An 18,307-nucleotide genomic window follows, 5' to 3' on the forward strand; every position below is an offset into this window, starting at 1 on the left:
ATATATATATATATATATCAGCTGGGCATGGTGGCAGATGCCTGTGATCCCAGCTACTTGGGAGGCTGAGGCAGGAGAATCACTTGAACCCGGGAGGTAGAGGTTGCGGTGGGCCGAGATTAAGCCACTGCACTCTAGCCTGGGCGACGGAGCAACAGTCCATCTCTAAATAAATAAATAAATAAATAAATAAATAAATAAATAAATAAATAAATGCCAAGTGAGAAAATGTGAGAGGTTCCTGTTCATTAATAATATCAGCATTTCAACAAAAGGACTGTTGAAAAATGACATGCTGTTGAAATTTATTTTTTAGCAAGCTTCCAATGATTTAACTATAATAATTGACTACTTTGTGGACAGAGTAAGAAGGCTACACAAACCTCAGTTGTTTCCAACCCAGGGTCCAAAGCAGTGATTAAGAGTCAGTTTTTTTCTGACTGATTTTCACGAAGGAAACCAAATATCACCACAAAATGTTAACAAGAAAAAATAGAAGTAATTTTTCCTACTTTAATCTTCCCTCGTTTGACATTAAACTGGAGAAAGAAAACAGAAGTAGATGTAATAAAATACTTTAACATAGAGACCTTCAAAGATGACATCTTCTACTCATGAGTTTCATTTACCAGGATAAGATCCCACATCAGTTGAAGGTTCACATGGTAATCTAGGAGCCCTGAGCCCAGAGGGAAAACTGCTGGCAGGGACTTTTGCTAGTAAGACACCTATGATTTCATTTTCCAGGCCCTTCCCTCACACCTCCTAACTACAACCTATGTGACTGTCAAGAGAAAAATGCCAACACGATTTCTAGACTCTTATGTAATTCTGTGGATGTTTTGAAAGGAAAGACACATTAAGCCTGGTGCTTGCTATAGATAGTAAAAGAGCATAGCATTTAATCCACCACTTTAAATGAGCTTTGGTGGAACAAAGGAAAATGAAGGATTTGAGTGTCAAAGCCACAGCCAACAGCAATCTCTGCTGCTTTTCTTCCATGAGAGACAAAAGGAATTACACTATTCCTGAATGGCTACTCCTCGGGCTGGACTGAAGGCAAAAACTACTTTATCCTTATGGAGGCTTAACATTTTCCTTGGTTAGAAATGAATATGATTCCTGTTTGTTAGGTCTAACCACTAGGACTAGAACATTCCCATTCTTTCCAAGCTGTCAGGTTAACATAATGATGTGTAAACCCTTGGTGACCATGGTGGGATGGGCCTGCCCAGGAAGTGAAACAGCAGGGCCTGAGTATTTCAGACAGTTGGGCAAGCTCCTCCTCCTCCTAGATCTCTTGCAAAGCCAAGGCTCACTTGGAGGGATCTTCACAGGATAACCGGGAACAAAGGAAGAGATGGTCACAGGGAGGAAAAGACAGGCTTTGGGAATGTGATAGTTGAGGCATGAAGAAAGAATTTTGAGATACTCAAGAATGACTATCTTCATGTACTTTTTCTTTCCTTAAGCTTTTTGACCTCCTCAAAATACAAATTGTTCAGTTGGTCTGTTGGTCATCAACCATGATTAGCCACAAAATCTTAAGATCGTGTCACCCCTTCTTAAAACCCATCATTGTAGTGGAATAGAAAAGGACCACGAGATAGACAGCTGTTGGTTCCTTTTTAAAAAAATGAATACATTTAAAATTTGGGCCAAGATGACAACAGCAAAAATATTTCTTCAACTAAAAAGACAAAAGGATTGATTTCTCATTGTACCTCTGTTCCATTCAATAAAATATCATGTTCTTCTTGACGCCAATTATTACCAAATTTGAAATCTGCCAATCTGCAGTTTGGTGAACTATTTCTGAAGAAAGGAGATAAAATATGACTACATTTAAAGCATTTTCTTTGTAAAATGGGTACAACTGCGATACATTCTAAAAATTAAAACCTGTAGTTGTGAGTTTCATTTGTTCAACGTTAACACCAGCTTTATCAAAGAGCTCAAGAGTAATGCTGAAATTATGCTTTTTCCTTTGGCAACATATAAAATAAGGAAGAATTTAGAATTTTATTTCATGAAGCAATAAAATAACTTTGCTCAGCTTGAACTTAAAGACACAGCTCAAACATATTTTGGAAAAATAGCACACTATACTTTTAAGTTTTAAAACTCCTAACAATCTTCTAATTTGAAATATATGCTGTCAGTTTGGAAAATAATTTTAATTATCAAGATTTTAAAGTAGTTAGAATTATTAACTGTCACCTAGGCAGAAGATGGCTTTTAAAGAATCATTGTCAAATTCCTAGCTTTCAAATTATGAACTTAATTATAAGGCGGCCATATTTCTTTGAATGGCTGTGTGTCTTTTTTTTTTTTTTGAGAAGGAGTCTTGCTCTGTTGCCCAGGCTGGAGTGCAATGGCGTGATTTCAGCTCACTGCAACCTCTGCCCCCTGGGTTCAAGCAATTCTCCTGCCTCAGCCTCCCGAGTAGCTAGGACTACAGGCGTGTATCACCACGCCTGACTAACTTTTGTATTTTTAGTAGAGATTAAGTTTCACCATGTTGCCCACACTGATCTTGAACTTCTGACCTCAGATGGTCCACCTACCTCGGCCTCCCAAAGTGCTGGGATTACAGGCGTGAGCCAACTGTGCCTGGACTGTACTTTCATAAGAACTAGAAAGGTGACAGTGTATCAACAATACATGGGTGCAAACATGCACACAACTTAAGAGGAGGATGGGAAATTTGCCTGTGACAAACATTTAATTATTTTAAAAAGTGGTATTCTGAAAGCTAACTACTCAAGGCCTAACTCATAATAGATCTGGTTTTGTTGGATTCAGTGGATTTTAGAATTTAATTCTATTATAAGGTAATTTAAAATATATCAATTTCTTCACATTCTGTTCCAGAACATATTAACTGGTCTACAGATGAGAAATAATTGTATACAGATTATGATTTCAAATATAAGGGAGGGAGAGAAGGAGGGAAAGAGAGACTTTTTAAAAATGATGAAGAAGGAAGGGCCTGGTAACTATAATGGAAGATTTCATCCATAATCCCTATTGATATATAGTAATCATAATACTTTTATCATGGAATAGTAGGATTATCGTTTTTTAATGAAAGAAGTATTCACAGAAATCTGAGAAAAATAATACAGTTGAAGATGTAAATTTAGATCGGCATTTTTGTCAACTTTTCTAACCCATAATGCATCTTTAAAAAAAATGTTGGACACTGCAGAGCGTCCATCTGTAGGTCTAAAACTGCAACATGTAACTAAAAATGATTCAAACCTTTTGATGTTTATCATAGTCTTTTTCTCAATTTCCAGGAAGGAAAAGCTCATATAATAAAGAAACATGTATCTGAAGTTTCACAATTCTTTCAATTTCATGTCCACTTCTTCTGTTAAATTATTCTAAATACTTTTTGTAATATATTCAATCTTATTTTATAAACACTGTTTTTGTTGCCTACCTAGCCCTAGATTTTTATGCAATATCTAGATAATATTCATCAAATCTTAACAATGATTAACTCTGGGTGGTAGGATTTTGGGTAATTAGTGGCTTTATTTGAAACTCTCTTTGTACAAATGAAAATGTTCGTAATGTGCCTTCCTCATTTTTAGAAAAAATAAAGCCATTATTCCCCTCCCAGAGCTCGAAATCTTTCCTTAAAAAGTTTCTCTTGAAAATGTTAATACATTTTGAAAAAGAACTTTATTTTTCAATGGAGTAATTGATTACCTACTTTTGGGATATTATCTGCATAATAAGAGTTTGGTTTCACTAAGGGGGAAAAAAAATCCCCATCTCCCCAGCTAAGGCAGTTTTCCCATTGGATCCCATAAGAATCTTCCGAGCCAGGCAGTTTGCAAATGTTAATATTTGTACAATATTTCAATAATAATGGATCTAAAAATGCTGATTTTGATAAAAGGTGATATTAGTCTGCCTTTATGTGTATGTGTAAAATGTCTTTCCCAAATACTATTCCCAAAGGCATGCATTTTTTTTTCATTTACTGTAGCTAAAACAGATTATTTTCCTCTGTGTGTTCTGGAATGCTTAGCTCTTTAACGTTTCAGACTAGCTCCTTTCAGAACAGATTATCCTGAAGTGTTTCCAGGAGCACTGTAGACCAGCATAAAAGTTTCAAAATATTTTGTAAAAAAAGATTGCCTTTAGGTTATGCTCTCTGGAAACTGTTTCATCTTTCATCAATAACTTACATTCTGGCAATCTGTAACTACAAAATGCTGCCGCACAGAGTAAAGTGGGAGGTGACTTTTAGTCCCAGGCACACATGTATCAATCCACCATATAAGACTAAGCATCATATCAGGTGAATTTGTTGAGTACAGTGAGGTCTGGGGAGAAAAAATGATCTTTAGAGAACAAACAGAATCCGTGAATGCATGGTTCTTATCAAATTTTGTTCCCCTAGTACAACACCATTTGGATTTGGGTAGTATAGTAGAAGTGTTAAAAGTATAGGCTTCATGATCAGAATGTACTGTGTTCAGAACCCAGTTACATCCTGGGGCAAACTGCTGCCCCTCTCATTCTTAAATCCCTTAGTTACTTATAACATGAGAGTAATAAAAAAAGTCTCACAGAGGCTTAATTAAAGCAGGTATGTAACAAGAGCTTAGGATAGCAACTGGCACATAGCTAATATTTACAGAGAATTTAGAATGATGAATTGATGATGGTGGTGATGACAGTGACAACCATGGTATAAATTGGTCAAGATCACAGCCTTGCTGCTAAATTTTGCTGTATTTGTAAAGATTAGAATGTCTGTGAAAATATCTCAGATGAGGTAGATGAGAGTTCATTGTCTCTAACTTAGCATTAGTAAGATAGGCAGTGAGTGCTGAGATGGGAGGAGTTATGGATTTGAAGCCAAGACAATCACCTTTTACTACACAATTTGCTACCAAAAAGCCTTGGGCAAGTCAGTTAACTTCTGAGCCTCATAATGTCCAAGAGTAAACTGAAAAGCTCAAATGAGAATACATGTGCCAAATGAGGACTTGTAAATGTGAAGGGGTTATTAAGCCCATAGAATCACCATTACATAGATAATTTAAACCTTTAGAAAAATCAATGAGGAAAAAGCCATCAACCTCAGAGGCAGAAGGTGGAGCAGTGGGAAGTGAGGGTCTGTGGAGATAGCACAGGCTTGCAGCCAGCCCCTGGCATTACTATCTGTGTGCCCTTAGGCATCCTCTCCAAATGAGGACAATAATAAAACTTACACCGCACAGGTTTTGTGGGGACTAAATGCAGTAATTCAAACAAACCACTCAGTAAAAGAGTCCTGGAAATAGTAGGATGGTACTGATCTGTAAGATTATTATCTATATAGGTGTTTTATTAGGTTGTCATTTAATTCTCATTTTGTTTTCACTGAGTAGAATGTGCTTTGATTATTAACCAATACTTGGTGGTAGTATAACTTTTTATTATTTATTTATTTTATTTTATTTTTTTTTTTTTGAGACGGAGTCTCGCTCTATCGCCCAGGCTGGAGTGCAGTGGCCGGATCTCAGCTCACTGCAAGCTCCGCCTCCCAGGTTCACGCCATTCTCCTGCCTCAGCCTCCAGAGTAGCTGGACTACAGGCGCCCGCCACCTCGCCCAGCTAGTTTTTTGTATTTTTTAGTAGAGACGGGGTTTCACCGTGTTCGCCAGGATGGTCTCGATCTCCTGACCTCGTGATCTGCCCGTCTCGGCCTCCCAAAGTGCTGGGATTACAGGCTTGAGCCACCGCGCCCGGCCAGTATAACTTTTTAAAATTGGAAGCAGAATTGGTGTAGTTTGGTATATATAAGGAGGACTTTAGCCTCCCTTTCTTTAAACATTCTTTTCTGTAGCTGAAATTATGTATGTTGATATGGTTCCTCTTGCATGTGCACTACAGTGTTTATGGAACACCATAATTAGTTTCAGTGGAGTCTTCACGAAATATTCAATCTGCTGCAATTTCTCCATGTAGTATTTGATAATACGAAGAAAACCGAAAGCTCGCTTACTTCTTTTCCAAGTAAAACTTGTCCCTCCTAATCCTTCTGGAGGACATCAACAATGCTGCACTGACTTTTTTCCACTGCACTCACAGCTGCTTCTAGATCACACGCATTTTTTTTTTGGGTATCCTGGACCTCTGCTGGTCTATGGGTTTGGCTCACTAAGAATTATTACACACCAGGCGGGGCATGGTGACTCAAGCCTATAATCCCAACACTTTGGGAGGCTGAGGCAGGAGGATTGCCTGAGGCCAGGAGTTTGATACCAGCCTGGGCAACATAGTGAGACAACGTCTCTACAAAATAATAATAATATTCCAGTGACTTCAACCGTGGTTACATATTAAACTTACCTAAGGATCTTTTTAAAAAATACGGATACTCAGCTCAATTGAATCAGAATCGCAAGGGGTGGGGCCCAGGCATCCTTTGCGGTTTTTAAAGCTTCCCAGGTGATTCTAACAGGCAGACAGGGTTAAGAACAACTGTTTTGGATAATAAGGGAACTAAAGGAAAGAGGATACACTAAAAATGCTAAACAACAACAACAAAACCTCAATGTAGATTCTGTTAACGTTAAAAGTTCTCACAGTGAGGAGAAAAAAAAGGAGTAATTCACTTCTGACAATTTATCTTTTGTGCTCATAAGTCCTCCCATCCAGTTACTTATTAGTCAATTTTCAAGATAATGGATTTGTTCCATCTGACAAAAGGAAATCAGTGGTATCGAAGACTACTAAAGGTCGCTGAGTATAAAAGATTCTCAGTGATCTTCAATTAATCTTCACAAGTAGCCCTACATCAGAAATGAAAAATTATTTCATCTTCAATGGTGAAACTATGACATTTTGTGTTAATTTCTAATGATAAAAGTCCATGTGATTTTTTAAAACCAAGGAGACATAAACTGAGGCAACCAAGTCAAAACCCGTAAGATTGTGCTGAAATAGATTAAGATATTTAATTCAGAAGATTCTGTGAATATCTGACACAAATAGAACAGAAAACCTGCCATCTTTGAATATCTACTTTTGTTAAAAATACTAGAAACTCATAATCTTAGTCTAAAAACCAGTTTTTATGTCCAACTAAATTTGATATTATATCAAGCTATAGTTGTTTGTCAGGTGTGTATATCAAATAAACTGGATGGGTCTAAACACAGAATAAGAATAAAATGTTACAAAATATTTTCACAGCTGCCTTCTATATTGAACATATGCTCTTCCACGTAATTGTCTACATTCTTCAAAACATTGAGCCTCAATTGCCATACATTTCTTATTTATTGGCTTTTAAATTTATCAGCTCCATCGATTTACTTTTGACAACTGTATTTCCAGCACTCATATAATTTGAAGTAGACGATTGGATTTTATGTCATTGCCACCCAATCCAACAAACAAGAGGCAAGGCAAGTAGGCTTTTAATTCTGAGATTTATGTTTACTTTTTCTTAAAATATATACCGAAGCAAAACCCCACAGAGGCATTAAAGATGAAAGGACGTCCTATCCTCCTGTGATATAAAATTACAAGGGGAAGATGCCAGGTTTTTACAACATCAGCTGCTGCTCCAGAGTATTCTTGGTCTCCTGAGGGATGCTGCAAAACCCTGCAGGTTAAATTAAATGCGCCTTCTTCAGAACCATCTTTGTTAAATATGAAAAGACACACTACCTCCGACAAACACCCAAGTTACTACACACAATTCCTTCTTGCAAATTATCTTTCTCCTCATACTCCGTAACTGAGCAAGGTGAATTTTAATGTAACAAAGGAGAGAGATGGATGTGTGAAGTGTGAGGCTGAATAAAAATGGCTGAAAAGCAATCCAAACGAGGCTGGAGGGCAGCCACACCCAGTGCTAATATGGACTATTCCAAAATAAATCTGTTATACCAAGGGCCACGGCACTGTTTCGTTCTTTCCCTCCATTTTTTTCACAGATACCTATTATTAATAAACAGTAGTCACAGGTTACTCCAATGACAGAAAAAAAACCCAAATATTTCAAAGTGAACCATTCAAATATGTGGCTACGCCATCATATCTTCAGGATTTCGAGAGCTAGTCTGCATCTCTACTCTCCTTTGTGTGATCTCAAATAATAACCCTGAAATGGGTGTGTCCCTCTTAAAAGGATGCACTCCAGCCCTCTCAGTTAATGGTTCTGCCAGGAGATTTCAACCTTAGGGCAGAAACAAATACACTGGGATGCATGAAACAATAAGAAAGCACTTTAACTCCGGCGATGAGAAAACATTAAACAAGTACTGAATGATCCACAGATCCCAAAAGAACTCCCAGAGGAGGTGACTGATGCATTATTTAAAATACCAGCATTACAATAAGAAAACAAAGGGGTGGGGGTGGGGTTAAAGAAAAAAGAAAAGAAAAAAACAACAACCAAGCACCATCCATTTTGATTCTTGAAATAACAGGTTTACTACCCCCCAACAGAAAGCTCCGGGGTATAAAGCATGCACCGGTCCCACAGGTGAAATGATGCACAATGGATGAGTCCGGGTCCCGGGTTTCCCGTGCGCCTCAGGCATGCACTACTGAAATAAAGAGAATACCCTGACTTTTCCAGTTGCTCCACACACAGTCCATCTTGGTGGAATCGGCAGTGGCCTGCATCGTGCGGGCTTTGGGGGCTCGCCGTGTCTCTCCTCGCGGGCGCCAAGCGTGCACTCAAGCACTGGTGCCCGACTGCTGCGGCTGGGCTCGCCGTGGCCGCGCGGATGCGGAGAGACTGAGGCTGCACCAGGCGGCGCGCGGAGAGGGGCGGGAGCGTCGCTGCCGCCGCAGTCTGCACGGCCGGCAGCGAATCAGCGCGGCGCGGCTCCGGAGCCGCCTGCGCGCATGGGGATGCAGGCGCCGCTCGACGCGACAGCGTTGGCTGGGCTGCCCAAGGGTGCTACCCTGGAGACGGGTAAAGCGGTTCTGGCCGGGAAGGCGCTGACGCGGACAGGGGGTGGGAGGTTTGGGAGGAGGGGAAAAAAGGCTGAGGGTGGGGCTGAGAGGAGGGGGACTTGGGCTTTTCCTGGGAGTTCTTGACTCCCAGAATATGCGAGGTGCATATTCTAGAAATTTCTGAGAAACCCAGGAAACCTGCTGGACAAGGCCAAGTCAACGGCATCATAAATGTCAGGCTTGCAGTATAATGTTCCCCAACTGTCGCCACCGTTTACCTTTCACTTCTCCCTTCCCTAACTCTTAAAAATCTGGACTCAATGAATTTTAATTGTCTAGAATCTTAGGAAGAATTGCCAGATTCTCTCGTTCTTTTGGAATACTCCACAGATATCCAAAACCTTTGTTGGCAAGAAACAATCATTGGAGAGAAATCCTACTGCTCTGTCCCAGAGGGCTTGTGTATTTCTTGGGTTACCCCTCTCTGTGGGTTGAGGGAATCCATGTCAGAATGCGGTGCCTGTAGACCCCAGCCCAAAGTCCTTGGACTCTGGTACGTGGAGTCATTGGTTAATGCAGTGACAATCCAAGGGTATCAGTTGTGGGGACGTTCAGACAGAACTCAGGGAAGCAAAGCGTATTATCTCAACAGTGTCATCTTTGGGATTGACCACTGGGGGGCAATGGAGGTGGGTGGTGTGTATTTGGGAGATAAGGCTTTGGTTTCCAAGCCCAGGTAGTCAAGGATGTCAGGTGTCCCCAGTTAAAATGCAAATGTCTAAGGAAGGAACAGAACAATGGGTGGTGACCTACTTTTTAAATCTTGCCATAAACTACTTTATCGGAACATACATCAAGACCCTGAGAGAATGGATGGGATAAATGTATTTTGATGAAGAAAAGGTAGAAATAGGACAGAGAAAGGACTGGAATGTGGGCATTGTCTGGAAAAGAAGGTAGTGTTGGAAGAGGTACCTAGAGGAGACAAGACACTGCATGAGGACAGAGGATGCCTTAGAGATCACGGGAGTATACAGAAGGAAGAGTTCCGAGGGAGCAGGAACAAACTTTTCACTTCATCTTGTTGTGGCACGGCCTTATCCATTACAGAGTCTTTTTCATAGAGAAGTGGACCCTTCCCGATTCCTCTACAGTTCCCAGAGGTGTTCTTTCCCAGACCAAAATCTATATTTGCATACCCCACACCAGCAAGGGCCTAAGGACAGTAATCTCAAGGTTATGCTTGTAGACATGATTTATCATCTTTCATTTTAATGAAACATATACACTTTAGAATACGATCTTTGGGATCATGTGTATTCTTTTCAGGATACAAGCTTGTGGAGAAACCGAATGAAGCTTAACGGGGTGTCAGAGCTCCCACAGGGTTGATGGGAAGGAACAACAATGACCACATTATTACAAAGCACTTTTCACAATGACCTACTCTAAGAATATTTTCGTGATTTTTTTTTCTATTTATATTCCCTACCTTTCCTCCCTCCTCCCAATTTTTTTCATTGCCACGTCATTTTTGGGAACTCTGTCACATACTGAAAAGACTGGTATATATGATGACAGCCTGATCAGCACCAAATTCTCACTGTATGATATGGGGACAAGACTGAGAAGAAAGGAGAGGGTAGGGTAGGGGTTGCCTGGTGGGCTCTTGCTGCCCTGGCTGCTTTTCAGTTGGAGGGAGATCTTTAGAGCTGTGGCCACTAGGAGGCACTGCCAGTCCAATGATAGCCCCAGTTACCCGCCGTAAGTCCAGAAGGTGCCAGCAGGTACCTTTAGTGATGAGTATTGTGTCCACCACATTATGGGAAACAGTGTGTACTGCCAATCTGACAGTCTGTATAGTGTGTATGGCGAATACACAATGTTCCCAATAAGGAACAGGGAGAAGCAAACTCTCTTTAAAGTGGAGGATACATTAGGTCAGACTTCCTGGGCTAGGCATTTTCATTGACCATAAAGTTGACCTTGGGGCCAGGTGCAGTGGTTCACTCCTATAATCCTAGCATTTTGGGAGGCCGAGGTGAGTGGATTGCTTGAGCCCAGGAGCTCAAGACCAGCCCGGGCAACATGGTGAAACCCCGTCTCTAAAAAAAAAAATACCAAAAAAAAAAAATTATCCAGGCATGATGGCATGCACCTGTAATCATAGCTACTCAGGAGGCTGAAGTGGGAGGATCACCTGAACCCAGGGAGGTCGAGGCTACAGTGAGTTGTGATCACACCACTGCACTCCAGCCTGGGTGACACAGTGAGACCCTGTCCTTGGAATGTCAGCTTAGCTGAAAGACCACATTATTTTCATTCACGCTAAGTGTGGAGAGAGATGTTGGATGGTACACAAAAAACCCACTCTAACAGTTTGATAGTTGAAGGTTGAGGAAGTAAGATGGCTATTTCACAGACGGATTCACACTAGTGAAGTAAGAATTGGCAGGCTTTAGGTTAATGTGTAAGTGGTAAGAGAAACATAAATGAACTTATTCATGGAAAACTAGGAATCACCTGTATTGTAAAAGTTAGCTACATGGCCTTCAGCGAGTCATTTGTCATCTCTGGACCTCTCAAAATTATAATACCAATAACTGGAAGCTTTAGGTGTTTGTCATTATGAAATAATAAGAATTTATTTCCCATAATCATTGTAAATGGGTGCTTTCTTTGCACAACTGTTCACACAGTATTAATTGAAAGCTCTTGCCAAGATCAAAATGATAAAATGGGTAGAAAAGATATGTAAATTTTCCTTAAGTGGTGAAAGAAAACAGAAAGCAAAATAAAGCTTGCTAAAAGCAGGCAGGAACTGCCACTATCTTTAAACCAGTAGAGAACAGACGGGCTTTATCTGCAGCCAGCTTAGAGCTTGGTTAAGGTGCTTGCCAGGAGAGGAAGTGATTTATTTATTTTTCAGGATGAAATCATGCATTAGGCAGTCTGTTCTCAGCAAAAGCAAAACAGTCAAGTTTTGTAATCTTATCCTAGGTCAAGATGAATATTGAAGGCTAGCATTCCCAGAGGGGTTTTATTGTGTCTGTCTCCTCTAGCACTAGAATTTTACTGATGGGAATCAGTGGCATCTGCATTGATACATTTATTCAACAAATATTTATTGAGTACCTGCTGTGTACTGGACACTGTTCTAGGCATAAAGCAAAGTTCCTACTTTATATGCTGGTGTGTATGTGTGGGCAAATAATAACCAAAAAGGTAAATACATAATATTCATTTATGGACAAGTATATGGGAAAAATAAAGCACATAAAAGAGGACAGAGTGGAGGTGAGGTGGAAATTTGCTATTTTATAAGGAGGGTCAGCAAAGGCCTGGAGCAGACACCTAAAGGAGCAGGAGATGCCATTAAGATATATGGGAGAAGAACATTCACAGATGCACTGCACTGCGTTTTCATGACAGAATGTAATAACTGGTAAACTATATAAGCATCTTCATTTTTTCTTGTTCTGAGAAATATAGCAATTGGAATAAAAGGCACAGAACCAAAAATATACTTCATTATGATCAAAGAACACTGAGAACTCTATGCCATATGGAATAAGGAAATTTTAAAAGGCAACCAGTTTGGTACATAACCTACTGTAGCAGAATAATGCATGAATATGGAGATTCAAACAATAGATTAGCACATGTTATTTGCCAGGTGCTTCTTCATGTGGTATATATTTAGCTGTTACAAGATCCCTATGAGTTAGTGTTTACCCTCGTTTCTTGATTCATTTATTCATTTGATCTACAAATATTTACAGAGCCCATACTAAGGACCTGTCTCCATAAATCCAAAGGGAGCTTCCCACTGGGAACTTGAGTCTAGAGGGGGAAAATTTTACACATAAATAGATAAATGCAATCAACTAACAGACCTATAAGCAGGAAGGAGTGGGTACACAAAACAGAGAGTGGCTAGGGAGAAGAACAGGTTTCAGGAAAGGCTTTAGAGGGTAAAGTTGAAAGCTGAGTTATTAACAAGAAATAGCATCATCAGTTTGAGTCATGGGGATTTCCTGGCAGACAGAAATGGAATTAATGGGAAACTTAATTACAGAAATGTGCAGGGTCCAGATCATGCCAGGCTTGAGTAGTAATACTGGCAGTAAATGAGGGAGACACTGAAGGGTTTTGAGAAGTGGACTAACATAGGAACTTGAATAATTTATCAAAATTTGCAGTTTTCTAGAATTGATAAGTTCTAGGGTTATGACAGTCAATCAGCCCTTAGCAAGACAAATAATAAATCAATACCCTGACCCACATTATAGTGAACATGTAAGGCATCAAAGACAAGGAGAAAATCTTAAAAGCAAGCATAAATCAAAGGCAGATTACCTCAGAGAAACTGTTAGACCAACAGCAGTCTTTAATAGAACCAGAATATAATAGTTTGAGAAAGTAACATCTTCAAAGTAGCAAAGGAATGCAATCATCATCTTGAATTCTATACCCAGCAAGACTAACAGACCTTTTCATATATGTAATCAATGAGAGAATTTACTAATTGCAGACCCTGAAGAAAAATCTACCAAAGGTGATACTTTAGGAAGAAGAAAACTGAACCTTAGAAATGAGTTGCATGAAAAAAATGCTGGACATAAAAATTGTTAATGGCTAGCTTGAGGATTTATAAAAGAAAGGTAAAACTAAAATGGGAGACAAAAACAGAACATAAGGTGGAAAAGAGTGGGAAGAGTAAAAGCATTCTACAGTCCTTTCATTGTTTAGGAGGAAAATAGAAATACCAACTGTAGACTTTGGCAACTTAGAGTTGTGTATTAAGTATTTGTCACCTGAAAAGAAAATACTTAGAACATACAACTTCTAAATAAATAAATTGCATAAACTAGAAAATTAACAAATTCAATCAAACAATAGAAATTAGGAAAGGGGAAAATAAGAAGAAAATACAAAGAACTGGTAAATGGAAAGCACAAAATGAAGTGTCATAAGTCCTCACTTAACATCGTTGATAGGTTCTTGGAAACTGCAACTTTAAGGAAAAAGACATATAACAGAACGATTTTTTTCTCGCCAGTGTTAATAATGAACCTACCTTGCATGAAATGATATTATTGAAGAACCTGCTGTATATCTTTTCACTTCAAGTTATAGTTTCCAAGAACCTATGACATTGAGGACTTATATTATTGGAAATACATCTAAATATATCTAACTTGTACCAGCTGGAAAGATGGAAACTGTCAGATTGGATGAAAAAAATCTAGCCATAGGATGCCTACAAAAGAAAATCTGAGTACATAGTTGAAATAGGAAAGTTTAAAGTGGGAATGAAAAATGCTATACCAGGTGATGTGGTTTGGATATTTTTCCCCTCCAAATCTCATGTTAAAATGTGATTCCCAAAGTTGGAGGTGGGGCCTAGTGGGAGGTGATTGGATCATGGAGGTGGATCCCTCATGAATGGTTTAGCACTATCACCTTGGTGATAAGTGAGTTTTCACTCAGTTCATATGAGGTACGGTTGTTTAAAAGTCTGGGACCACCCTTCTTGCCCTCTGCTCCCTTGCTCCACTCTTGCCATGTGATGTGCCTGCTCCCACTTCACCTTCTGCCATGATTGTAAGCTTCCTGAGGCCCTCGCCAGACACTGAGCAGATATTGGTGCCATACTTGTACAGCTTGCAGATCCATGAACCAATGAAACCTTTTTTCTTTATAAATTACCCAGTCTCAGGTATTTCTTTTTAGTAACAAAAGAACAGCCTAACACACTAGGTTAATACAGTATTATATAGTGACCTTGCTAAATTTACTTATTAACTCTGTTTGAAGGTTCTTTAAAAATTTCTATGCACATACGGGCATACCTTAGAGATACTGTGGGTTCTGTTTGAGACCACTACAATGAAGTGAATATTGCAGTAAAGTGAGTCACATGATTTTGGGGGTTTCCAAGTGCACATAAAGGTTATGTTTACACTATACTGTAGTCTACTAATTGTGCAATAGCATTATGATTACAAAAAATTCACATGCCTTGATTTGAAAATATTTTATTGATAAAACTGCTAATAATCTTCTGAGCCTTCAGTAATTCATAATAATCTTTTTGCTGGTGGAGAGTCTTGCCTCGATGTTGGTGGCTGCTGACCAGGGTCATGGCTATTGAAGGTTGGAGTGGTTGTAGCAATTTTTGAAAGACAGCAGTGAAGTTTGCCACATTGATTGACTCTTCCTTTCATTAAAGATTTTTCTGCAGCACACAATGTTGTTTGAGAGCACTTCACCCACAGTAAAAGTTCTTTTAAAATTGGACTCAATCCTCTCAAACTCTGCCACTGCTCTCTCAACTAAGTTTGTAGTATTCTAAATCTTTTGCTGTCATTTCAACAGTGTTCACAGCATCTTCACCAGGAGTAAATTCCATCTCAAGAAACCACTTTCTTTGGTCACCCATAAGAAGCAACTCCTCATCCATTCAAGTTTGATCCTGATATTGTACCAATTTAGTCATATCTTTGGGCTCTACTTCTAATTCTGGTTCTTTTGTTATTTTCACATCTGCAGTTACTTCCTCCACTGAAGTCTTGGACCTCTCAAAGTCATCCATAAAGATTGCAATCAACATTTTCCAAACTCTTGTTATGGAGGATGACCTTCTCCCATGAATCACGAATGTTCTTAATGACATTTAGAATGGTGAATCCTTTCCAGAGCATTTAATATGGCAGCTATAGACTTACAAAATGGTTTTTTTTTTTTTCCCCGAGATGGAGTTTCACTCTTGTCACTTAGGCTGGAGTGCAGTAGCGCGATCTCGGCTCACTGCAGCCTCCGCCTCCTGGGTTCAAGTGATTCTCCTGCCTCAGCCTCCCAAGTAGCTGGGACTATAAGCACCTGCCACTATGCCCGGCTAATTTTGGTATTTTTAGTAGAGACGGAGTTTCATCATGTTGGCCAGGCTGGCCTCAAACTCCTGACTTCAGGTGATCCACCCCTTTCAGCCTCCCAAAATGCTAGGATTACAGGCCTTAGCCACTGTGCCCAGCCACAAAATGTATTTTTAAATATGACTTGAAGGTCAAAATTACCGCGTGATCCATGGGCTGCAGAATGGATGTTGTGTTAGCAGGCAAGAAAACATTCATTTCCTTGCACATTTCTGTTAGAGCTCTTAGGGGACCAGGTTCATGGTCAATGAGCAGTAATATTTTGAAAGGAATATATATATTTTTTCCTGAACAGTAGTTCTCAACAGTTAGCTTAAAATATTCAGTAAACTATGCTGTAAGCAGATGTTCTGTTATCCAGGCTTTGTTGTTAAATTTACTGAGCATAGGCAGAGTAGATTTTGCATAATTCTTAAGGGCCCTAGGATGTTCTGAATAGTAAATTAGCATTGTCTTCAACTTAAAGTCACCAGCTGCAATGTAGTCCACCTTCATCAATGATCTTTGGAATAACTTGCTGCAGCTTCTCCATTAGCACTTGCTGCTTCACCTGGCATTTTTTTATGTCATGGAGAGGGCTTCTTTCCTTAACTGTCATGTACCAACCTCTGCTGCTTCCAACTTTTCTCCTGCAGCTTCCTCACCTCTCTCAGCCTTCGTAAAATTCAAGAGTGAGGGCCTTGGTCTGGATTAGGCTTTGGCTTAACGGAGCGTTAGGGTGGGTTTGGTTTTCTAACCAGACCACTGAAACTTTCTCCATATCAGCAATGAGGCTGTTTTGCTTTCTTATCAATCACGTGTTCACTAAAATAGCACTTTTCATTTCCTTCAAGAATCCTTCATTTGCATTTACAACTTGGATAACTGTTTGGCCTTGCTTTTGGCCTATCTTAGCTTTCAACATGCTTTGTTTACTAAGATTAATCATTTCTAGCTTTTGATTTAAAGTGAGAGATGTATAACTCTTCCTTTCACTTGAACACTTAGAAGCCACTGTGGGGTTATTCATTGGTCTAACTGAAATACTGTAGTGTCTCAGGGAATAACGAGACTTGAGCAAAGGGAGAGAGACTAGAGAATGGCCAGTTGGTTGAGCAGTCAGACACACACAACATTTATTGATTAAGTTAGCCGTCTTCTATAGGTGCGGTTTGTGGCACCCCAAAATAATTACAACAGTAACATCAAGATCACTGATCGCAGATCACCATAACAGTTGTCATAACTAGAAAAAAGTTTAAAATAGTGTGAAAATCACCAAAATGTTACAGAGACATGAAGTAACCAGATGCTGTTGAAAAGATGGTGCTAATAGACTTGCTCAATGCAGGGTTGCTGCAAACCTTCAATTTGTTAAAAAAAAAAAACAAAAAAAAAACAGTATCTGCAAAGTACAATAAAATGAGGTATGCTTGTAATCATATCTTCTGTGAATAAAAATGAGTTTATTTTTTCCTTTCCAATCTTTGTACTTTTATCTCTTTTACCTTGTCTTACTGCACTGGCTATGACCTCCAGTATAATGATGAGTAGAAGTGATAACAGATTATTCTTTGTCTTACTCCTGAAGGGAAAACTGTGCTCAAAATTTTTACTACCAACTATGACGTTGGCTGTGAGTTTTTAGCTCTCCTTTATCAGATTAATAAAGTGTCCTTTGTTTTCCAGTTTTCTGAGAGTTTTTATTATGAACAGATATTGAATTCTATCAAATACTTTTTCTAAAGCTCTTGAGATGACCACATGGAATTTTTTCTTTATTTTCTTAATATAAAAATTACATGCATCAAATTTTGAATGTTAAACCTTGCATTTCTAGAATAACCTCACATGGGTCCTATGTGACATCCTTTTAATACATCAGTATTCAATTTGGATTCAATGTGCTAATATTTTGTGTAGAATTTTTGTATCCATATTGAAGACATACCGTCCTCCAATTTTCTTTTCTTGCAATATGCTTGTACATCTTGTGATAGCTTAGATTTTTGTATTAGGTTTATACTGGCCTCACAAAGCAAGTTAGAAAATGTTACTCCATCCTGTAGTTTCTGAAAGTTTATGTAAGATGGTATTATTTCGTATTGGAATATTTGGAAGAATTCACCACCAAGCCCATCGGGGCTGGGACTTTTCTTTGTAAAACAGTTTGTAATTATAGATTTCTTTAATAGATATTAGGATTGTTCTAATTTTTAATTTCTTCTTATGTCAGTTTTGGTTTTTATTTCCAAATGAATTTGTCCAATTGATTGATTGATTTATTTTTTTCCTTAAATATTCATTCAGTTTTTTTTTTATTATTATTATACTTTAAGTTCTAGGGTACATGTGCATAACGTGCAGGTTTGTTACATATGTATACCTGTGCCCTGTTGGTGTGCTGCACCCATGAACTCATCAGCACCCATCAATTCATCATTTATATCAGGTATAACTCCCAA

General features: G+C 39.0%; 1 protein-coding gene across 2 annotated transcripts in view; it reads right to left on the reverse strand.

Moving 5' to 3' along the window:
• The window catches only part of RTN1 (reticulon 1), a 286,071-nt gene that overhangs the window by 26,304 nt on the left and 241,460 nt on the right, over window positions 1-18,307 (reverse strand). The window contains exon 1 of one of the 2 annotated variants that reach the window (XM_011961923.1): window positions 8,589-8,957. The exons of the other annotated variant lie outside the window; for it this stretch is intronic. Coding sequence (XP_011817313.1) covers window positions 8,589-8,649 — 61 coding nt within the window. The 5' untranslated portion in view covers window positions 8,650-8,957. Of the gene's footprint in view, window positions 1-8,588; window positions 8,958-18,307 lie in introns of those variants that run through there. 2 annotated transcript variants of the gene reach the window in all.

The sequence above is a fragment of the Colobus angolensis genome, unplaced genomic scaffold (assembly GCF_000951035.1).
Source record: "Colobus angolensis palliatus isolate OR3802 unplaced genomic scaffold, Cang.pa_1.0 Scaffold57, whole genome shotgun sequence".
In the NCBI taxonomy this organism is placed as follows: Eukaryota; Metazoa; Chordata; class Mammalia; order Primates; family Cercopithecidae; genus Colobus; species Colobus angolensis.